This window comes from Rhipicephalus microplus, unplaced genomic scaffold, assembly GCF_043290135.1.
Source record: "Rhipicephalus microplus isolate Deutch F79 unplaced genomic scaffold, USDA_Rmic scaffold_50, whole genome shotgun sequence".
Classification (NCBI taxonomy): Eukaryota; Metazoa; Arthropoda; class Arachnida; order Ixodida; family Ixodidae; genus Rhipicephalus; species Rhipicephalus microplus.
In genome coordinates this window covers 2,483,387-2,508,284 of record NW_027464623.1, presented here as the reverse complement: position 1 = coordinate 2,508,284, position 24,898 = coordinate 2,483,387, and the positions used below count along the sequence as shown (strand labels likewise).

The window sequence follows — 24,898 nt, the reverse complement described above, 5'->3', positions numbered from 1 at the left end:
CAATTCAGTAAACAGCTAAAAGTGTTTTCCGATAGGCCAGTACAAAGTAGAACATTACGCGATGCGCCGTATGAGGGGTCCTGGTAATAATTTTTAGGTATATGTACAATGAGCTAAACTTGGGAGCTCAAAATATATAGCTTGCCTTTCGCTTGAATGCTTCCTACCTTCACCCTGGCTGCTAATTATTGGGTGTGCTAACTTGTTCTAGGGCTAAAACAGAGCATCGATTCTCTTACTTTGTTTTCCCGCGTTATACTGACGTGTGTACGTCCAAATCTGCCCTTTGTTTATGCTTCCTGTTGCTCTGAAGTACCGGAAGACAGTGGGGCTTATAATTGAGTGCCGATTTGTAGCTTTTGAATAGATCATTTCTGACGTTTTATCTTCGCAACATGTGCGCGCATGTACGCGTCTACACAGAGATGAAGATGACTATGCAATGGAGCGAGTGACGTTTGTGTTCTAATTTTGGTCAGTTGGAGCTTTCAGACGTGTCGAGCTCAATTAGAGTTACAAAATTTCCTTTCCCGTTAAGAATGTCTCCCGCTGCGTCTCCTACTTCAATGATAGTAACGTCAGGAGGCGGAGGCAAGGGCTGTCCATGCTTTCCATTACGCTCGGCACGAGACCGTAATCGCCTTCTGGCCCGACGTGCAGCCGCTACTCTTGCCTCCGTCCGAGGTGAAGGGTCCGAGTAGTCTGGGTCGTACTCCGAATCAGACGGTGATGGGACAAGACTGTCCGAGGCCACTGACGAGCACCCTATACTGTCCCGTCTCCTCAGGTGACCCCGGCAGACGTGCATGAACTCCATATCACCCGCCGTCACTCTTCGGAGGGCGTCCATCGCGTCGAAGCCGCGTCGACACGGCGCGAACCTCTGGCTGGTCTTTATGCAGTTCTGCAGCGACTCGACGCTCATGTAAAGACCGGACCGCGGTCGCTTGAAGTGTCCCGACATGGACATGATCATCTCTGGACTGAGCCGGCCACCAGAGTTCACGATGTACGTGGGGCGCGGCTCGTGGATGGTTTCGAAGATGATGGGCTCGTCGAGGGCTTCCAGGAGGGTCTGGTCCGGAGGGACCGACAGTTTGGACAGATTCCTCGAGTTCAACGAGTCCCAGGGAGAATAGAGCGAGTCCAACTCTATGCTCGTGGAGGACACGTCATCGCCATCCAGATCGTCCTGTCGCGATGTCTGATCCACGGGAGAAGAACAGACTCGAGGCGGTGGCCGAGGAGGTGCGTCTTGCTGCGAGCGCTTGGGCAAGGGTGCCGGCAAGACGTTCTCATAAGAAGGGCTGTCCGAGTTACCGTCGGGCTCGCAGCGCAGTCCAGACGGTTGAGGACGACCTTCCTGCAGTTTCTGCAGCTTCTCGTAGAGGTCTTTCCTGAAAAAAAAAATACGTTGGGTTTCTTTAGCATTATCTGTTCTAGTTTTACGGCATGGAGCTTGTGCGATGATTTGTTCAGTGAATGAGCGATATTTGTCATAGCTTTAAGGTACCAGTTCATTTGTTCCACTGTTGGACCACTCGTCTTTCACAGGCTAAACAACAAGTATTATGCTATTTATGAGTTACAAGAACCCAGCCTTGAGAAAACCGTATTTGTTCGTTTTCAGAAGCTATCACAAGACTTGATTTGCTGTTTTTTGTCTATGTACGATAAACCTTCAGCTATTTATTCTGTGCGGGTGGCTGAAAGCTTTCTTTAGTTTCGATGTCACCACGTGATCTGTATTTGTACACATGTTCTGAATTCTGCGTTGTCGAGCTGGTTACTTCATCAAGTGCACTGCCGCTCGAATTTCTTTCCTCGAACTTTTCACATAGCCATCCAGCACGATGTTGTAAGGTTACGTGAGACATTTGTGAAGAGTTTTATCGTCAGCACAGATGCAAAGCAGACAGATGCAGACAAATGCAGCCAGATGTAAAGAAAAGCAGCCAAACTTAATTGAAAGGCAACCACAAATCGACGAATAAGAACTCAAAAAATGAGCTTAGAAGTATAAAACACAATGACAATACGCTTGGATGTAATCTATCACGAACGGGGATTACCAGATGCAAATGTGTCAACCATGTAAGCCAAAATAAAGGCGTTTGGTTAATAGGACAGTGTGATAGACAAAGCTGCTCGAAAGCTGTTGCGGGATGTACTCACTGCATTCCTTAAGCTATGATACATGGAAGAAAAGTAAAAGCCCACGTTCGAACTCAACTACTACATGTCCACGATGATTATACAAAAGCTGAACGCTTACAAAAAAAAAAACGCACCGACTCACCCCTCCGAAACCGGACTTCCTTTATAGCGCGCGGTTTAATAGATGAGCTACTAATGCCTTCAGTGGCATTGTTTCTTACTGAAGAAAATATAAGTTTCTAGTGTGCGTGTTCATTTGGGTTCGTGTTCATTAGTGTTTGTGAACCCGTGTTCGTGTTACAACTTGCAAAGTCTTATTATTTCTAGTTGAAGCATTGAAAGATGCCGCATTAAACACTCTGCTGAATCAGCATTATCATGCTCAAAACAGTTTCATAAATTCCGTAATGAAAATAATATAGATAAGCATTTTGCCACAGTGCCTCACCAGTGCATACCCTGTCTTGTATTTTATATAAAAAAGTGCTATGCCAAAATCTTACGCGCCCTTTAAAGGTGACCAAGAAAAAAATAGCGATTTTCCTTTGTTAAAAAAGAACAGTTTCCAGATTAAAAAAAACATCACGACTGCTGCAAAAAGACACTTCGTAAGCGAAAAAACGCGCAAAGAAAAGAGTATTTTGATGGCGACGCCACATTGATGTTTCTGAACTAGTTGCCATGACGTCACAAACGTTGACCGCATCGTCGAAGGCATACGTAGCTCCCAATCAGCAAGAATGATGAAGATCACAGTTCGAGAGAGCCAGAGCCTTAGCAAAACAAGTTTCAGAAACTTTTATTGAGCGAATGTGGCTAGAACAAGAACAAACACTTTGAAATTGATGACGTCACTGTCGGGGATATTGGCAGGGAATGTAAAAGAGACATTTGGACATTCTTTTCCTCGTCTATCCATAAACCCATGTTAGTGCAAATATCAATAGAATTTTCCCACTATACTATATCTGTATAATTTTAATTATTGTTAAGTTGAATGTCCCTTAACGCTCACGCGCTTGTAGATTGTAACTCTACTTGCACCCTAAACTATTCACTGAAAGCAAGACGTTTTACTTCCCATGTCCTCGTGTGCACGTGTCAGATAACGGTATATGCATGCGTCGAAGCGGCGCTACGTAGCGTGCGTGAAAGCAAGGTTTGGCCATCCGATCTTCCTGTTCAGGCCGTCTCCAAATGGGAGGAAACCTTTCTGGCTCTGCGCACAGCTTCCAACGCGAAGCAGAAGAAGCAGGGACTCACCGGAAGAGATCGAAACGGGCTTGCGGAGCTTCCTTGCCGCACGCCCTCTTGCGTCGGCGTTCAGGTGGCCGCGGAGGGTAAGGCGACACGTGCGCCAGGGCTTCCAGGGGCGAGTCTTGGAAACTCTCGTTCACTTCGAAAAACCTGCGCAGTTTGTTTTCGTAAAGATGCGTTAGAGGGATATACTCCTCAAGGTCATTTTTATTGCGATGGAGCGCTTGCAGGAAGCGATGGAAGGGACAAGTTCCGTAAGGTACTTTGCGTGAATTGCAGTTACGTAGCCGGTTTTTGAACACCAAAGCTTAATGCACCTTGATCTTGTTTGTGCAGCCTAAAAAGCGCGTCTAAGCCTCACCGAGTTTAAAGACGACGAACTGATTTACATACCTTTATTGTGGGGCAAAATTTAAAAAGAAAATTGCTTAAGCTTCGCCTTTAAAAGTTGAGCGCGACAGCAATATCCTGTCCCTGTTGCGTATTTCTAACGCTTAGTGCACGAAATAGTTTTGAACTTTCCATGCACCCAGTACGCGGCCATAAGAGAATAGGCGCTGTGACATGTGTTTCTTTCGTAGTGAGGGACTGGCTTAAAATCGTGAAGTAATTATGATAATCACATGTTCTGACGTCCGATTGCAATGTACGCTTGTACCACGAATTATTACTGCATTCTTTCACGGTGTATTGTGAAGAATGTGCACAAGATGCGTGTGTTTGTAAATCATGGCAGTTACATTCACTCGATTTACAAGCAGATGAAGTTATTTTCACTGCTTTCGCAAACAGAGGCGTGGCTGACAGGTAGAACATCGGCTTGCCAGGAAAACGACCCTGGTTCGATTCCCGCTCGTAAACAAACAACCCACGTTAAGTTCTCACTTTAACCCAGGATCTTTTGTGTACCTTATTTGCATTATTTTTAATTTGTTGGTCACGCATAAGATTACAATTTTTCACACACAAGCAACGAAGCCGACTTTGACGCCGGGATTTCAACGAAACCAGCTCTTTAAATCATGTCGCGTTCAAAAGTAAACGAACGTGCTCGGCCTGTACCACAAGTATAGCGGGCTTAAACAGATGAAAAAAATATCGGATAGCGCAGAAACCAAAACTAATTTTAATGATCAGGTAGAGGAGAAGAAAAAAATAAAATGAGAAAAGGAATGAAAAAAAAAATGGCCAATGAAAAATATTCGAAAAAAAAAGGTCTCTCGTTTTTGTCGTGGGTGTTGGCTGTCTTTCTGCAAGCGCTATTCATTCTTCATCACTTACATCTTGATAAAACACGTGGACAATGTCAGCTATAAGTATAGAGCTTATCAAGATTTCGCGCTATTCGGCTACACGCTGTCGTTATCGCTTGCGAAGTGGGAAACGCGCGAAACGAAGTGAAATCAGTACGCGTGACAAGGCAGAATGGGCGTGCCACTGCACGGCAAACCAGGACAGAAGGGAAAATTCACAACTGACATTCCTTGTAATGAGAGCGATCGAGAGCTTATTTCCTCAGCACTTGACCTGGTAAAGACGACGGCGTCACGAGTTGTGCCGTAGAGACGGGAAACGCCATGACAGAATCATGCGCTCCTTCTTCTCAACGGTTGTTTATAGGGGCCTTTTAGAGGACAACTCCGGCGGCTTTGTTGTGCCCTCTGATGCGAATGCAAATGTAATGTAAATTATCTTAGGCACTCTAGTGATATATACCAAAATATATGACTGCAAGTCATTTATTTTTCGTGGAAATGAATTTAGAAGGCTGGTGGTGAGTTTCAGGAGCCCGCACTCGAAAGTTTGTTGTTCTGTGTTTTTTGCAAACTAATAGAATATATGGTTCCCTCCCCGAGCAGGCACTGCGAAGCAAACTACCATTGTAAGCGCTGAAATTATTGCTGTTAAGATCCGCACAGCGTTCGCACAGATTGACGCTGTAATATATAGACGCCGGCTTCTCTTTTTTCTTTTTTATTGCACAGGGCCGAAGCGAGGGAGGTGACCTAGAGGAACGCCAAATGACCTCACTGGTATTTTTTACTACTGGAGAAAAGCTTGCCGAGGCGTACCTGGGGTCCTTATTCAACTTCTGTAGTCTTAGTCTTTATAAATGAGGGATAACATGTGCATACAATAAACACACTGCTAAATCAACATCCTTCTTTTTCCAGTTTTTCAATATTTTTTTTTTTACTTTTTTTGGTTTTGATTCTGCAGATGTTTCCATACGCTGCTACTTCTGCAGTTTGCGCTTTGACCTATGTAGGCTTACCATGACTACTGGATAGTTCGCGAATGATATACCATAATTTTTTCAGCACGAAAACCACCCCATCCCTACTTTAACCCTTTATATTACATTAGCTACTCTCCACTCTAGATTTCTCACAGATGGACAACTTATATTGTAATGTGAGCATTGTTTCGTTTGTCAAAGGCAGTGAATGAGCCCTTGCAGCGTTTATAATTTGTCCTGGCGAGGCTGGTCTACAGTACAGGTCAATGACGTACCACATGATGATAATGGTGTGTGGGGTTTAATGACCCCAAAACCACCATACAAATATGAGGGATGTCGAAGTAGAGGGCTCCGAAAATGTTGACCACCTGGGGTTCTTTAACATGCTCCCTAATCTGAGCACACTGGCCTACAGCATTTTCGCCTCCATCGAAAATGCAGCTACCGCAGCCCAGATTCGATCCCGCGACTTGCGGGCCAGCAGAGGAGTACGTTAGGCATAGAACACCACGGTTGGGCATGATGTATCACAGAACAACAGTCTATTGTGACGTAAGAAAAAAACAAATCCTCGTCCCGCACCATAAACATATAGCTGGCAAAACAGAACAACAAACTAGTTGGCACATATGCGTTACTGAAAAGTTTGACAGGCCCAGCGTGGTAGTGCTGCTGCCCAAAGATCGCGGTGTCAGTCACGGCCGTGGAAGTCGCATTTCGGTGGCGGTAAATTTCTATAGAGGCCCGTATGCTGTGTGATGTGAGCGCTCATGTTAGCAATGTCATCGCTTGGACCAGATGGTCAAACTTGCCGGAGCCCTCCACAACGGCGTGTCTCATCATCATGTCGTAGTTTCTGAACGTAAAACACCAAGTAATAACATTACTTATTGCTCAAGTGTACAAAAAAACGAAAACAAAACGAGGACAAGGCAACGACACGAGCATTTATACAGTCAACTGAAGGCTTAGCCACCCATGATTTGCTATATTCAGCAAAGTGTCACATTCTGCTTCTGGGGGAGCAAATGTTTGAGGCTCGTGTACTGAGATGTAGGCGCATGCTTAAGAACTCTATAGGCGGTCGAAATTTCCAGAACTCTCCACAGCGGCCTCTTTCACAATCATATCGTAGTTTTGGAACGTGAAAGCTCGAATGTTATTAAAGCTACCTGTTCCCTGTAAGCGCTGACGTCGTTCTTTTTCCTCTCTAACAGGTTAGCGCTTGAATTTTTAAAGTACAGTTTAGTGATTAGGATCAAGCAGTCTAGGTGAGTTCGAGAAATCACGTTTGGACGAACGTCATTCGAATGCACCCGTTTTCCATCTTTTACCTGTCCACTCCAAGAAGAGGGTTGTGACGCACGGCACTGGCGCAGGTGCCATTGCAGACGCCAGCAGGGCTGTGGCCACAGCTCTGGGCGAACTGATGGGGACCGTGCTGCAGCTGGTGGTGCTGGTGGTGCTGCATGTTCGTGTAATCGTCTTCCGGTATGTCGACAAGGGTCGGACGGAAGCGGAAGTTACGTAACCTGGCTCTGGCCGCTGCCACCATCTCACGCACCTGAAATGCACGAAACGAAAAGTTCAATCATCATGCATGCGTCCGAATATGGGTTCGATGAGGCAAGTGTAGGCATTGGAAAAAGGAATCGCTCCATGGACACATTATGCTGGAATATATATGCACATTCATAGCTTTCGCAAAAAAAAGCAGGCATAACGGGAATTTCCAGTCAGCGCCTTTCACTAATTCATCGCTTCGCCTATACATGCTTTCATTCATCATGTGCATGCAACGCGACTCGCTTGCTGGATTTCGTGCCGACCGGTTGTGCCCCCGCGATATCCGACGACAGCGCAGCCCTGGCCGACTGGGCTCCCCCTACACCATCTCTTGACACCGACAAGAGCTCTCGCCGAGTGGTGCCCCGTCCACGGACTCCCGCGACCGTGTCCATCTTATCTGTCTTCTCTTTACTTTCGTCGCTTTCTGTCGTTCACTGTCCCTGCGCCTCGCTCTCTCCTTCGTCTCTCCATCTATTTACCTTTTAATCCTGTTCTTTTAATTCCTCCTTACCCCATCCCTTGTGAGCTACTGTTGAGGTGTCGCATTCTGATGGAGACAATTACAGGGTTCACTGCTCTGTTCTTTTCTCTTTAAGAATCACCTAAAAAAGTGCAACGCCGGAGAAAGCTATGCGATATACTTGGTCAGCAAACTGTGAATATCTGCGTATCATCTAAGGTAGATACAACTGGTAGCGAAGGCTCCAAGAAGGCTATACGTTCAGAAAATGGCGGCTGATTAGCCGGTCATAGAGCTTAGCGCCATCTCTGTAAGGAGGCAACACTTCCGGTGGAATAAAAATATAGAGAGGATGTAACGCAACGGTTGGTTAAGAAGTGACGTCATTTTGTGTGCACTAGCACGACATTTCATTGCAAGTTACTTTTCATAGGTCCATGACCACTGAGAAATCGCGCTAAGGCGATCACCGGTGAGTCCTTCCCGAGTGCGCTTCAAGTCAACGCCAAACAATCCAGTGCCGACAAATTACTATATAATGACGCTTAAATGTACTATACTGCTCACTGTGCCTCGGTTTTACAAGGAAGCTTGTTCTCCTAACTTTTATTCAGAGTTCGTCGCATCTTTGGCAGATAGAGCAACCGACATCGCATATCGGTCACATCTGCAGCGTTGCTTCTTTGCATCACACACACACGCAGGTTCTTTAGCATGCACAATGCTTGTGTTCTTCAGTTTTAACAGGAAGAAAGAACGCTTAGTCGTTCCAAAATTACGAACTTTAAGTTTTATTCAATAGTCACAATAACGCAAACTTTAATACACTGCACACAATGGAAATAAGCACAAAAATGTGTGCGGACAGTACTTGCTTTATGTTTTTTACATTATACGCCGATAAACTACCGCTACGTATGCGAATGCAGGCATGCGAATGGTAGCGTGATAGATAACCGTTGGCGATCTGCTCACCGATAACGCGAATAATAGTAGGCACTGCATGCTCAAAAAGCAAACCGGGCTACAGGAATACTAACAGATGTAAGTCCAGCAGGCATTGCACTACGAACAATTCTTTTTGTTTCTTATCGAGAAGACATGGGTTACCAGGCATACGCTTATTGCTACTGCATCCATGCACAGCACATCGTTTCCGCAGCCACCGACGAAAGCACTGAGCGTTAAATTTAATCCGCATCGTTCCACTGCCCATTCGGCACTTCGCTCAAGACGTTAACCAGCCATAAAAGTCACTTCACTATTTCACGCACAGCCAACAGTGCAAGTAAGTGCGGAACACTTAAACGCATGAAGGGGTGTGTCATCGCAGACAGATTTTACGAGCGTGCCTTTCCATGCAGTGCAAGGGCTGCACTGATTGCTTGATATGTGGGATTCAATGTCCTAAAATCAGCATATGGTTACGAGAGACGCTGTAGTGGAGGGCTCCGGAAATTTAGACCACCTGGGGTTCTTTAACGTGCGCCCAAATCTGAGCACACGGGCCTACAGCATTTGAAATCCGCCTCCATCGGAAATGCAGCCACCGCAGCCGGAATTCGATCCCGCGAACCGTGGTCCAGCAATCGAGTACGTTAGCGACTACACCACCGCGGCGGGGCAAGGGCTGTAATAATTAATCATAGTATGGCCCGACGGCACTATAAAAAGAATTTCGAAAATAATAAAAAAATTGTCATAAATTTATTGCTCATTACACTGCCTAATATTCTTGGAGAAAGAAATGTCATTTGTGAAGCACAGTGATTACTTCAACTTTGAAACAAACTTGATTTTTCATTATTAGTGTTTGTTCCCTTAACACATAGTCGCGCTTCAATCGCAGCTCCCAAAACTCCCCACATTATGTCCCGGGCAATGGCTTCTTACCAGCGACCTATTTGAATAGACCTTGTATTGTCCTTGGCCTCCGCGAATAGTTACATTTCTGCTCATCGCAGGATATAACTGCGGAGGCCACAATACGAAAATAAGGGAACACCAAACATTGCAGCGTGTAGTATCGAAGGAAATATTTGAGGGCATACTAAAAGTAAATACCGGGGATATAGAAAAGATTCACCGCCTAGGAAAACATCTACTGAAGATGGTAATAAGATAAGACCTATTATTTTGAAATTCTCGAATTACCAGGACAAAACGAAAATATTCAAAAACTGCTCTAAACTGAAAGGTTCAGGTCGCTCAAATAGTGACGACTTCTCCCGTACAATGCGAGACCTTAGGAAGAAACTCTGGGATAGAACTAAAGAAAATCGAGACAAAGGTGAAAAGGTGATGGTGATTCACGATAGAGTGAGCATTAATGGGAAACTCTACGGCTGGGACAACAATCGCGGTAATCTTGTTGCTTTGTCAAAAAACGAAAAACGTATGCTTCCGGAGGGTCGGGTCACCAGAAGCCGACGCCACTGACGTTAATTAACGTTAATGCGCGAAGTCTTGTGAACAAAGCCGACCAGTTTGAGGCCATTTTGATCGCCAATCAGCCAGACATCGTCACAGTCTCAGAAACTTGGCTGCACAAAGAAATATTGGACCGCGAAATTGTTCCGCCTAACTACATGAATGTTCGGAAAGATAGAGAGCACAGAGGTGGGGGCGTTGCATTGTTTTACGACGAGGCATAAACTTTTCAGTCATGCCAGATGTTCTGGACGTCGAAGCGGTCTGGTGTAGGGTTTCCCTAAGTGGTGTCACTATATCTATCGGTGTGGTATACAGGCCCCCACAAGCGCAATTGGCTTATCTGGAAACTTTATATGACTACATGCACAACCATGTTACCAGTGGTGCTGTTATCATGGCTGGTGACTTCAACCTGCCCGATGTAAATTGGGAACGTCTGAATACAGAAACAGCTAGGGATGACCTTTTAAGCGATTATTTATTGTCATTTAATCTCACACAACTTGTTGCCACGCCAACCCGTGAACAACGGGAATCTAGTTCTTTACTAGATCTCATCTTTGTCAGTGATCATTTCCCATCAACGCATATCTTAACAAAAACCCTGGAGGGGTTATCCGATCACAAAATGGTTTCATGCAGCCTGCCTGTACAATGCCCCTCTCGCATGCGAGGGCCGGTTAAGTATGTCCCGGCGTTTCACAAAGCCGATGACGCTGCAGTCATGGCGTATTTAGAGCATGAATTCGACGACTTTCTCGATATGTGTGCTGATGAGTCTTTGGTGATTGACGTAATTTGGGCTAAATTTAAAGCTATCATTACTAATTGTATGACCAACGTTGTTCCGCAGGTTACCAAAGTCACAAAAAAAAAACCCAACCCTTGCATCGCACGTGATATAAGTCATACTAAACGTAAAATAAAAAGACCCAGAAAATCTAACAAATTAAGCCCAGTCTATGGGTTCCAAGAAAAGATAGCTTGCTTGTCCCGGTCATTGAGGGTAAAAATTCGTTGTGCCAAAGAAAACTTTTGCAGCACGACAGTAAGTAAGATAATAAAAGAGTCACCCCAGATATTCTGGCAATATCTTGGTTCAAAAAACAACCTCCCTACTGTCGTTTCAGCGGAGCAGGTATTAATCAAAGCTAATTCATTTAGCACTTACTTCCAGTCATTCTTCACAGCTGACAATGGTAAACATGCGTCGCTTCTGTTTCGAGGTAAAAACTTGAGTGCTCTAAGCTTGCCTCAACTGTCTGAGCCGGGTATGCTATCACTCTTATTGAACATTGATGGGAAGAAAGGTAGTGGACCCGACGGGATTCCCAATGCGTTTTTAAAGCGTTACGCTGAATCTGTGTGTAAATACCTTTTTCTTATATTTTCGAAATCGCTTAAGGATTGGCAGGTTCCATCGGAATAGAAAATTGCAAAAATTCTTCCCATTCACAAAAGTGGTGACTTGTCTTGTCCATCTAATTACAGACCAATTTATAATACGTGTACTTCCTGCAAAATGCTTGAGCATATTATTCTTAAGTCCCTTACCGAATACGTGGAAGAAAATGCTATTCTCCATTCCAATCAACACGGTTTTCGTCGCGGACTATCTCTACTGTCACACACCTGGTTGAGACCTTGCATGACCTTGCCAATGGCATTAATGATCAATCGCAGATTTACGTAGTCTTTTTAGATTTGTGAAAAGCTTTTGACCGCGTTTCTCATCCCAAACTGATCCAAAAGCTAACCGGTATACTGGGAAACAGACCTATGACCAAGTGGATCGAACACTATTTGACCGACCGCTACCAATTTGTTCAATATGGTGCACATGTGTCTGACACGGTTACAGTATTATCGGGAGTGCCCCAGGGTTCTGTTTTAGGCCCCATGTTGTTTCTTATTTTTATTAATGACGTTGCAGTCGAGCCGATGTAAAAATCAGATTGTTCACAGATGACTGTATCCTGTACCAGCGAATAGACAGCTACCAGGATCATTTAAAACTACATGATTCACTAAAAAAGATCGAAACTTGGTGTCGAGAGTGGCAAATGGAAATAAATACTGAGAAAACTGCCGCCATGTCAATTACAAAGAAAAAAGCGAGGGCAAATTTTTGGTACTCGCTGGGAAATGTCCCACTTGGTAACGTCGCTGCCTGCAAATATCTAGGCATCTTAATATCATCCGACTTAAATTGGACTGCGCATGTCGAACATATCACAAAGAAGGCACTCGGCAGGTTATTTTTTCTTAAGCGAACCCTTCGTCATTCGACACCCCAAACAAAACTTTTAGCGTATACCATGCTTATCCGCCCAATCCTCGAATATGCGAGTGTGGCCTGGTTCCCCTTCTCAAACGAACATGTAGCCGCACTTGAAACAATACAACGTAAAGCAGTCCGTTTTATATATAACAGTTATAGGCGTATACCGACTCACCTACTGCTCTTTTGATAAGAGCGGATCTGCCCACCCTGGCGAGCCGCGCCAAGCTTCATAGCCTGAGATTTTTATATCTGGTGCTACACAACTCTTTGAAAATAAATCCCGCTAATTATGTTAAGGTTAACAGTAAGCGCCAAACACGAAATAAACGTTGTCACACACTTGATGAGTATCCCTTCCAGAACAATGTTTTTGGCCATTCTTTTTTTCCACGAGCCATACGTGCTTGGAATGCCCTGCACCCCACAGTGTTGACACAGCCGACAGTTGATGAATTTGTTAATCGAGCGAGTGAATGTGGGCTGACTTCTTTTTAGACGTGATTTCCTGAATCGATGATGTCGCAAGTTTTAACTGTCTGTACAATTTTGTTGTGTATTTGTTTTTTGCTTGCCCCAGCATTTCATCGGATGTTTTTATTCATAAAGACTCTCTGCCTATCACTACGGCGAATTTTGCACTATGTTTGAGATATTCGCTTCAAATTTCAAGTGCTCGCAACATGTATTTTTAGTCGGTGTATTGCTGGTTTTAACTATGTACAATGTGACACCACTCCTGTAATAGTCCCATCCCGGTATTGACAGTATTCTGAATAAATAAGTAAAGGACAATATCAAAAACGGTGAAAGCAAGGGTGTTGTTTTTATTTCTAGAGAACAAACAATTTTAATGTAATACTCAGCCTAAAAACAAAAATGTAACCGTGGTAGAACCGTTGAATCATTTTTGTTTTGGTAGGAACGCCTCTGCTGCAAATATGTGTTGCTATATTACACGTTCTTGCATCTGTTGCATAATGCATAGCATAGTGGGGAGAGACGAATCTCGACCTGGAGATTGGTGGTGTGGTTGTCCATGAGGATCGTCATTTGATATTAACCACTGAGACGGTCATTTTTGTTGTCCGTAATGATTCTTTGTGCGGCTGCATGAGGGGAAATATGAATGATAGGAAAATGCAATTAAAGTAGGAAGGAACGGCCAGCTTCCCTGGATGATGGCCGGTCCGAAACCTTCTACACCCTCCTTATTTACCATTTTAACGAATAACGCTCTTTATACATAGTTATTTGTTATTTATTTATTTATTTACCCAATGAAATAATTCTTTGGTTTCTTTCCGAGTGCGAGATCGTTACGAATGCGTTGGGTCGCATTCGAATAAACAAAAGGAAATGCTTACATCGATACAATACAAGAAAAACAGTCACACCACAAAAATATGAACAGAAAAAGACGCGTACCATCACGGATGGAATGGCACACAAAAGTCAGTTTTTTTTCCTTGAAGCCCAGTCCTCTTCTAATTATTACTTCGTTGACACACACACACACGCGCGCGCGCGCACACACACACACACACACACACACACACACACACACACACACACACACACACACACACATATATATATATATATATATATATATATATATATATATATATATATATATATATATATATATATATATATATATATATATATATATATATACCGAAGTTGCGAATTTGGCATACACAACATAGCTACCCCGGCAGCCATCATTCAGCCACTTCATTGGGTATATATGTGAAATAAAACGTGGGAGTGTCCGTCAGCGACACCAGCAGCCATGGCGGCGAGTGTGGCGCACTCGATTGCTGCCCATGGCAAGCTATCTTTTCCCCCACTTTTCTGTGTTCACATTTAGATAATAATTCGGTCTAATAACATTTTCCTTGGCATTATTGTCTGTTAGATATCATCAATATTGTGTGAAAACACGGAAAAACAAGCTCTTAAGTATACACTTCGTTTCCTTATCGATTAATGAGGGTCTCGTACTGCCCCGCCGCGGTGGTCTAGTGGCTAAGGTACTCGGCTGCTGACCCGCAGGGCGCGGGTTCGAATCCCGGCGGCGGCGGCCGCATTTCTGATGGAGGCGGAAATGTTGTAGGCCCGTGTGCTCATATTTGGGTGCACGTTAAAGAACCCCAGGTGGTCTAAATTTCCGGAGCCCTCCACTACGGCGTCTCTCATAATCATATAGTGGTTTTGTGACGTTAAACCCCACATATCTATCGAGGGTCTCGTACTGGTAGACTTCATGCCTGTAGGTTGTATACGAGAGACTATTGGTCAGCTGCCAACTCCTATTAAGTTCACGTGCTATATGACGCCTAATAGCGCGGAGGAAAAAGGAAAGCTGCCTAACAGGCTCACACACACACACGTACATATATATATATATATATATATATATATATATATATATATATACAGTACTTCAGTAAGCTTGTTCAAAACAGCATAAGAAGTCTTTACTCAATAATTGCCTAACGCATTGTGGAACTAGCCACACAAACGCATAAACATGAGTATCTTTAGGCACCTTCGTTAGAAACTCCTGCGCCGGTGGTGGCGGGCAGGCCAGCATTTCTGGCTCGAGCAGCTCGGGCCCGAGGTTCATCTGGAGCGCGGCGCGCCGCACCGAGCTCCTCGACTCGAGGTGCTGCAACTGCGCCACCTGTTGCGGAGCGTCGACACTGCTGGTGGAGGCGCCATGCTGCTGCTGCTGCAGGTTGCCAGACCGCTTGAAGAACACGTCACGGGTCGCCAATTCGCTTCTGGTGCTGCGAGGCGTGTCGTACGCGTGGTACTGCTGTTGTTGTTGTTGGTGATGCTGCTGGTCTTGGCTTGGCTGCATAACAAAGCTCAAGAGAGTAAGGTGTGCAGGTCTACGTTAACGACGGCATTCGGTCGTTAAAGAAGGCAACAGGCATGTCTAATTATTCGCGAGCGGGACGGTGTCAGTCCTATTGTTGTGTAGCGCTGGAACTGCCCGTGAATTGGTGTAACAACTTTATTTATGGTTTCGTTCTTGCAATCATACCCGAAACAAACATCACCGCCAGCGTGTGTGTTAAGGCAAGTACAAATAGCACCTCATTAAAACGTAGCTCTCAGGTTCACATAAAATGGGGCGGCATTATAAAGGATAAACTGAAGAGGACGATATCACCCAAGTCAAGGTCTGTCGTCGCATGCGTATTTGAGGCGCATTTTTAATGAAGGCTGGTGGTATTAGGAAGTAACCCTACACTTTAGTCATCGCTAGTACCATTCTAACACACTGGCTGAATTCCATATGCGAACACATGTTCATCCAGAAATCACAGTTCATTCATTTTTTTTCTTTTTCTCTGTGACAGCTGAGGCAGTGCTGCAGCACCGGCTGCTACAGTCGCAGAAATACTCAATAAAGTGAATGTTAGGACTACCGCCGACTTAGAAATAGCCCATTCAGTAGAACGTCGAGTGCGTTATCTGAATATTTTAGGCTTAGCTCAAACCAGCGGCAATGTGTATTTTCGTCCAGGTTTATTTATTTTCATTTATGTCGTGAGTACTCTGCAGCTGAAAGGCTACAAAAGATATTCTTTATACCTTCCTTGCCTTCACAGTCGGCTTATTTTATCAGGCTGTGTCTTACAAGAAAACCGAGCCCTTGATGCATACCTATTTCAGTAGTAATATATGGCACATACGACCGTTTGATTATTAAGTGCGACGCGTTTCACAGCGTACTGCAGGTCCTTGGAACTGCAGGTCAGGAATCACCCTGACGAAGGCCTGACTCTGGCCAAAATTGTCGAAATAACCGTTCTCATGGAGGAGGTAATACATATATATATATATATATATATATATATATATATATATATATATATATATATATATATATATATATATATATATATATATATATATATATATATATATATATATATATATATGACGAAAGAGACACTATAGTATGAAAGCTATTCTGGGTTTATACTGTACTCTGACGTCACAGCACGGAATGAGCTTCTTGTCACGTGTTCTCGCTAGCTATTGGGACGTTTCTACAGCTGCTTCGCGCCGTGGCTCCGTGGTGACGCAAAAGTGGTCATTCTGGAAGTTTTGATACCTGACGTCATCAGAAAAAGCTGGACTGCTGTGTGGATTCAGCAGAATCAGTACTGCTGCCTCACGTCAAGCCAGTGTCGATGCTGGTAGGTGCACCATATAAAAATTTACTTTACCAGCAAAATAAAATATCTTGTAAGAATTTGCTCATTTTCACATTTGCTGAGAGCTGTCTCTGTATATCTAATATTTGCATGACAGAGCCAGATCGCTGAAATATGGTATCAGTAACCCTTTAAAATACATACCTCGAAAAATTGTTATTGCGATTTTATTGTTGTTGCGCAAAATTATCTCACGTCTTATAATGAACGCTTCCCTCTTGAAGTACAATGAGCATTCTAGCTTTAGTGGCCTGTCTAATGAGGTTACCTGAGATGTGGTTGACCCTGTACAGTCGCACTAAATGAGACTTGCAACACGAAAGCACAAGCTTCACCAGATCAAACATCGCGGATGGCTTTAATTAGTGCCAGTTTCCTAGAGTTAATTCCATTTTTTGTATTTGGGATCATCTCCGGGGGAGAGAACCATGTTTAAGTGTAGAAGTAAGGGCTACAGGAAGTCATGTGTGAAAATAGAGCCCGCGAGGCCATGAGATCGACGAGATCTCTTGCTGGAAGTCAAGTCTAGCGTGACTGCAGATGCATGAGGCTCACCCCATGTCCAGGCTGTTCGTTCAGGTAGCTGCGGAAGGTGGACTTGACGCTGCCCTGCCGTACCCGGAGGTAGACCAGCACCGCCAACACGTATGCCAGCCCGAGGACACCCAGGCATAGCCCCACTACCGTGAAGTCTGTGGTTCGGCGTTCCACGGGCGCTATTCCGGGAGCCCAGCCAGCGCGAAACGCGATGCACGGCTCGAACACGGCGCCGGTCTTGTCCGCGCACCGCACGCGAAGCAGGAGCAGTTTGTGCTGAAGCGTGCGCCGTTCGTGCTCGTCGCCCAGCCATTGAAGGAACGTGAGGTTGCTGGCCTGGTACAACGCGAACGGTTGCTGGACTCCGGCAGGTGATGATGACAATGAACCCCGAGACTCTATCCAGCCGTCCGAGCTCAGGTACTGGGTCCGGTTCACTCGACACCAGAGTGGATCGATGGGAGCCATACCTGCGTCCATGCAAGAATTACATGACGAATAAGAACTTACAATGTATTTTATGCATTCGCCTGAAAATACAGTCTCAACCATGTCCCGCCTGAAGGGGTAGATGTAGCCAGTAAACTTGATATTTCTGCCTGGTTTTTGAATATAGCTAGCATTTGACTAGGACCTGATTAAGAGTATACTTAAAGGTAGTTGTCTTCCTATATTGCTTCTTTTCCGCATTCTATTGTATTTATCGCACCTTCGCTAGAAAGCTTCCCACCCTTTACGCCGTTTGAAATCCGCACGTTCGAGCACTGGACGATGTCGTGCAATTACGTCATCGTGTGATCTCGAGATTATGTCATAAAGAACGTCAATGAATTGACGATCCGTGACGTCATGATGGCGTCATAAAGCTTGTACCTCTGGTCACGTGACGTCTTGCATTGTTCGTGTAGATGCCTACAATAAGTTTTCGTGTTTCACGAGGCGTCTAAGGCATCTGCACTAACAACACACACCGTAATAACAGAAGCCTGTGCCATTATGGCCTAGCCTGAGTGGCGAAATTCCTAAGTGGTACAGCCTTGCATTCATGGCTGCATTCAGGAAACTTTTATAACCTGTTCAAAGCTATTGTCTATGTCACATTGTATTAGGCAAAATTTACGTTGGGTGAGGTGCGAATTTAGCTTCGAACTTTCTAAACGTCAATTAACTTTGACCAGCACTTCACACAAACTTACATATGTGATCATATTCACCTGAAGGACGGATACCTCTAGCAACTATTTTTGATCAGAGTTGTCTTTCTTAGAAAAAATTTATGACATGCTTTCAAAGTTCCTGATTTCATATCTCCAGCATAATTATCTTTTTAGTTGGAACTATTTGTTACTCTATAAGGTAGACCATCTGTTCACTGCTCTATGAGTACAGCATGGCCTGCACAACTCCATTTTGTCTAAAAAATGCCAATATAGTACACTGGTTCCAAAGCACACTTTCCAGTTATTAAACATAAATATTATTATGTCGCGAGTAAACAGGACCCTATGTCTATGAGCTTCGCCAGGATTTCTGTCTTTCGCTGCAAAACCTTGTCGCATCGCAGTGGTGGAGCACTGGTGTTGCTTGGGTGGGTGTCAAGTTAGTATTGGCCTAGCTAAAGAAGAGGAAGGGGGGGGGGAGGGCAAGTGCTTTTTTGGCGCTTTGCTGCCTATGCCTCACCATTATTCTGCTTTGATTAAAGCGAGGTGCACACCTGCAGTACAAACCCTGTTTCCAGAAGTTGTGTGCTAAGTGGTGAGCGCACAACCTTGAAGCCCGCTTGTTTTGTTTCTTGCGACACAGGTCACGTTTCGCCACCAGCACAGTTTTTGTTGTTTGCTTATTCCCGCTGATGAGAGCTAAAGGTCATGACGGCGAAACGAGCCGATGTATAAATTAACGATTGCGTGAGCATCACAATCTCACTGGCATGGCTGTGGTTGCGCACCACGTTTTAATCAAAACCGAGCGATGGCGACGCAAAGAATCCAGTTAAATTGCAATAGGGAGTTTTAGAATAGCGCAAAGCGAGCCCTTGCAGTAAGGTGGCTGCTACTGCGCAGGCGTCGTAACGCGAGTCGGCGTTCGCGTTCGCGGCCCACACGCAAAAAATCCGAAATTGCGTGCGGCGATCGTGGCCCGCATGTGGCTCGCAAACACTGCATTCGAGGCTACGGTGTCACTGCGATCGTACGTTGCGGTTTACAGCAGGGTAAACGTTATTCTAAAACTCATATGGCGCTTGCAACGACCGCAACGCCCGCAGCGCTTGCAAACGGTATTCTAAAGCTTCCTAATATTACCTCAGCGCAATAAAGCAATCTCTCTGCGCGTTGCATTACGCCACCGCAGCTGCAGTGCATGATGGTACTTGTATTACTATAGGTACATTTAGCGTAGTAAAGCTGCATCAGCGAACTGCATCAGCAAGCTTTACAGTGGCCGTATTTTGATGGATCGCGATGATTGAGGGCAGAAATACTTTGGTTTGGGCTAGCTGGTTCATAGCACTCATATTGAAAGGGCAGCGCAACGATACGAGGAAAGAAAGAACAACAGGAGGAAAGAAAGACTTTGCTTATCTGTCTTTCTTTCTTCGTGTCGTTGCACTGCCCTTTCAAAATGAGAGCAGTCTGGAGCAAAAGGACTCCAATTTTACGTTTTTCAAAAAATGTCAAGCTCCACAGTAATGTGCGCGACAGTCGACGTAGTCCGACAAGGTGGCAGCTAGCGTGCTCTTTGACCATGTTGTTCAACGCGTTTGGGAATTAATTGTGTGTAATTGTATGTGCTTGAGCAGTGCGCTGCAACTCACGAGCAGTTCTTAACGTGTCTGTCCAATTTTTCCTCCCACCACCCAAGGCTTACTGCTTTAACGTTCGCACAGCCTCCGTGATCAGCCTACCTTTAAACAAGCGACAAAGTCATGCGATGACGTCATATGCGATGTCACGTTATGTGAAGTCATGGTGCCACCGCGATGACGTCCCTCCATGACGTCATCATTGTATTTTTTTATTGCTCGTGCTAGCGCTGCCACTGTTGACCGTCAATTTTCGCCATTGATTATGCATCAAAGTTCTCATCAGAAAAAACGATTGCCTCTGATACAAAGATGGAATTTATGAATATTGCCTCTCCTCCTCACTCACTCAACTGTCTTGGCTAACCGGCCCACCGACAGCTCTTTAGCTGAAGTAGAATTAATCAAATAATTTTTATTAAGAACAGTCTTCCGCTTCCTTAGATGTATTGATTTCTTAGGCTGCATTTTTCTTTCCGTAACAGTGAATATGTACCTGTAATATGTGGCTGGTATAATGTTTTACGCATTTCACATTTACACACCTTGTTAGTTGCAGGTGCACTAAAGATTACTTACTTTACTTATATCGTGCTCATCCCTGAGGTGTTCTGTCTCTTAAATGTTTCGCATACATAATATATATGACCTAGCTAGGAGCTCAGGAATGATTAACATCCAGGCATGACATGCTTCACTTGGGACTTTATTCATAATTATAATCAAGGAATCACATCATGAAAACACTAGCAGCCAAACATTCCGTAGGGATGATTAACCAACACAGCTGAAACATGTGGCACCGTTGTTTATCACTGTTTTTTAAATAATATATTTATCATAAGCCTTAGGAATCTTTAGTACATAGGATGAATGAGTTTTGGATTAGCCTACCTAGTCATATAAACCTTCCCTGTAACATCAGCTCACCCGACGTGATATATTTTCTTTGTGTCTATCCTAAAGTGTTACGGCATGCACAGGCTACCAACTAATTATAGCTGGACATCATTGAAACGCTGGGAAAGCTGCATTCACATAACATAGCAATTGTGTTATAACACTCTCATAACAATTACTGTTATATTTAAATGTGAAAACGGCATTACAGGACGCCAGACCATGCCGCCAAACTCGCAATGTAAGAATAGCTGAGACATTCACGAACATATTTACATATGTGCGATGCCAGAATCGTAACAAGTGTATGGCTGTACTATAAAGACTGATTATATATTCAGGCATGGAGAATAAAATAATAAGGATAGGAGGCACGAAAACAAGTTAAGCTTTCTGGAGGCCCCTATGCACTACAAGTTCATGCGTGTTCTCGTTCTCTCCCAATACACACAAGCAGAGGAAGACAGTGAGGAAGTTTCATGGGCCAAATACATTAAGTAACGGGAATACGCACCGTACTATTCAATCAGGAAGTGCGATGCTGCAAGTTCCGAGGCGCCGGCTAATGCACTTTTCGAGTACAGCCTTACGCGCCCACCTAGGCGCAGCGTTCGAATAATCCAAGAAGAGGCTGCTTTCTTGGGGTGTGTTTCAGCAATATTGTCACAGCTTTGTGAACGTTGCAGAAAACTCAGACATGTCCCCGATTATTGGCGAGATGCGGTGGCCCAATTCCAGTAAACACGGTGCACGTGACAGTCTCTTTTTTTCAGGTAATGCTCCATGCATGTTTTCATAAGCAGGTAAGTGCCATTTCATGATGTACTGCCGGAAACATGAAGACGTGACAGGTAAGACATTCGCAAACAAGCCAACACACGAGCAAGTAAGAAAGCAAACAAAGAAAGAAAAGAGAGAAGGAATAAACGCACGTGTATCATTCTTGAAACGTTTCCTCATATTTCTGCGTTTGAATGATGTTTGTGGATAAACATGTGGGAGGCTTTCAGTCCTGAAATGTGAATCTTACTCTCACATTCAAAAGTCCTAAGACCTTTACATTTCGCGAACTATAAGTGGGCAAACATGTTTATCGCCCAGACATACTGCGTTATTATTTTCATTGTGACACGCGTACCTTTTGCACGCTAATACCCTTTGGCTTTTTTCCTCCTGGATGCAGCTTTCAGCAGGAAAAATTACCTACAAGACTACACCCGAAAGAAAAAAAAAATGGTCGGTCGAACGCATATAAACATCAACCTCAAATGAAACGAAATAATTAAGTAACAAACACAAAATATTGCAAACTATTGTTGCAGCATCGTTTGGGAGAAGTCCAAAGTCAGTGCATGCGGAATACAATAAACTGATGGTTATTACAAGGCTAGATTTATACAGCCTGTGAACTGCATAAAAATAGGTTTAGACTGTCTGTAGACTGTTTGTATAATTTGTTGTAAGTGTTTGTAGAACAACTGGTTGGAAGAATCGCATTACGCAGTGATCGTTTGGCTACACCAAAACTGCACATATATGTTCCAAATGGTGGAAGTGAACTAAATTGTCAGGCTGATAGCTAGATCATATAACCAAGAAAACTCCATTTTCACGTTTCGACAACTTCTGACCTCGACGACATATGAACCTTAGGAAACGTGCTGCAATCTTACGATGATGCACAAAAAGTACTATGCATAAGTGGCATGCTTGAAGGGGTTTAGAAGCGATCAACTGTCTCTTGAGAGAGCGACTCTACTGGACATGTACCGTCAACTGATCTAACTCTACTCATACGGTGAATCAACAAGAGCTAATACCAGTTTAATATACTTGCGCTGTTTGCCCAAAAACACTTTCCTACCTAATCCTGAATCGTGGCACAAAGCCGTTATTTCCCTCGAAACAAAGGGTCAACTGACTCCTTCTTTCATTCGATGTTAAGTTGGGAAATGCGTGCATGCAGAGTGGTCAAGTGACGTCGGTGAGAGCTGAGTGTTGAAAACTCAAGGAGAGAGCTTACCTCAGAGCGTGTTTGTGGGACAGCTGGTCACAGTGCTTATCAGGATGACGACACACAAATTAAAATCATTGTTGTGACGCACAGCGGAACACGTGAGCGGAGGAACCATTACGTACTAGTCATGCAAATGCAGACGGAAAAAATTGGCCCCGTATCTGCATGTTACACTGCAAATGTCGTCGAAATACGAGAGTCTTGCGTCTGGAGAGAGTGAACAAAACGTTTATTTGATGTTATGCGCAAGAAAATTGCTGAATGGTATTCTGGAGGCGCTGCGTTAGAGTGCCTCGAACGTGCAGCGGAGGTGAACGAGCGCATCAAGTCACGTCACATGTGAGACATGAGCGCTATCTAGCAGATATCTTGGAAAACGAAGCGCGTGTTGTGCACGCTCATCTCGGAGTTGATAAGGTGTAGAACGCAAGGCGACGGGTAAGTGCCACCACCATGTCGTCTTAGCAAAGCGTTGGAAACACTTGACTTTTCATGCAAGCGTTGCATGGTCAGCGCAACGAGATAAACGCTACGGTCCTTAAAATTACTTATGTATGCCTTTTCTAGTAAGAGACACACATACAGAAAATTGACGTGTTGTTATGTCACCTCAGATATGCACAATAATTGCTTTATGATTGACAATACCACAAATATGAACGCTGAATCTCAAGCAATATTGGTGGGTGCTGTGGATGGGGTCGGGCGTCTGGGGCATCGTCTGGTGCAGTTTGAGGTACCGTTAAAGACGGACAAACAGACAAATGTACAGACTGACAGACCAAAATTTTTGCGTCGAAGGTTCCTAAGAAAACTATCGTCTTAAACATATGGCACTTAAAACCTGAGATATTGTCAATAGGCCAAGGCTGCTTCATGTAGTCTTCAGTAGACGAGAACACAAAAGAATAAACGAAATTAAAACTATAGATCTGGTTTCAGTTTCGCCGACAGCGTAGGTACTTAGAACGGAAAATTCCAGCATAATCTTCAAAGTTCCGTGAAATCTGAGCTCATGAATTCAGGAATTCCATCAGTGTCATCTTTTCAATTTCCGGACCAGAGCCCCGAAAATCTGTTAGGCATTTTTTCACGCAGTTTGGCACAGGTCCTTAATACAGCTGAAGAAACAGCGTGATGGCGAGCAAATTCGAGACTCATCTTGTTTTGAATCTTCATTTTCATGCAGTGATAGAATTTCTTAGAAATTCTGCTTGCCTCTGAAGTTCTCAAACGGTTCAGATTAAAAGGACATAAACACCAGCAACGGCTCGCTTTAACTTCAAACTTTTCTTTAAATACTCAAGTTTTCATATCTTATTTGTGTGCTTGAAATATATTGAAGCTTGCCTTCGTTTGAAAAGTAACACATGTTTCTCGGTCACCTGAGTGCAAGGTGATCCACAATAATCAAAGCATCCTAGGAAGTGGCGTTTAATGCATATTCAAGAGAATTGTAGCTGTGTATGCGCAAATCCCAATTATCCGCGATATTTCATATCGTATAATACATCGTGTAGTTCTATCGGCTCAAATACCGATGTGGGGCTAACTTTAGATGCCATCGATCCGGGGCATGCCTGCATGCCACTACTTCCACAGTGTTTTAGAACAGAGGTCGTGCACGTACTTAGAAACCAGAATACGGGAGCGTGTAGTAAATCAGTACACTTACAGGGTTCATTGTGTATTCTAAGGCAAAAGCCAGCTTCTTTTTTTTAAACGCGATATTATTAGACGGCTAATCAAATGCTAAAATAGACTGGCGTCCCCCGGCGCAGAGTCCCACGGGTGATGCAAAAAAAGCATCACGTGATGATATCACCAAATGACGTTGCAATGACGGCACAGATCATCACAACTTGTGGCGTAACTATGGCGTCATCATGACGTCACACAAACATCGTAGTTTGGCAGGCCGATAGCGTTGGCAATGTAAGACAATGTAAGGTGTCTGATCCAGGAAGCACTGAAACGACGATACTAGATATGAGGGAGGAC

The 24,898-nt window shown here is 44.2% G+C and overlaps 1 protein-coding gene across 1 annotated transcript in view; it reads right to left on the bottom strand.

Moving 5' to 3' along the window:
- Window positions 1-475: 475 nt before the first annotated feature.
- Window positions 476-24,898, bottom strand: part of LOC142788269 (uncharacterized) — a 34,056-nt gene continuing 9,633 nt past the window's right edge. Inside the window, exons 2-6 of the mRNA XM_075884874.1 lie at window positions 17,196-17,647; window positions 14,957-15,265; window positions 6,991-7,220; window positions 3,421-3,564; window positions 476-1,397 (exon numbers count right to left, since the gene is read on the bottom strand). Of these exons, the coding sequence (XP_075740989.1) occupies window positions 476-1,397; window positions 3,421-3,564; window positions 6,991-7,220; window positions 14,957-15,265; window positions 17,196-17,647 (2,057 nt within the window). The remainder of the gene's footprint in view (window positions 1,398-3,420; window positions 3,565-6,990; window positions 7,221-14,956; window positions 15,266-17,195; window positions 17,648-24,898) is intronic.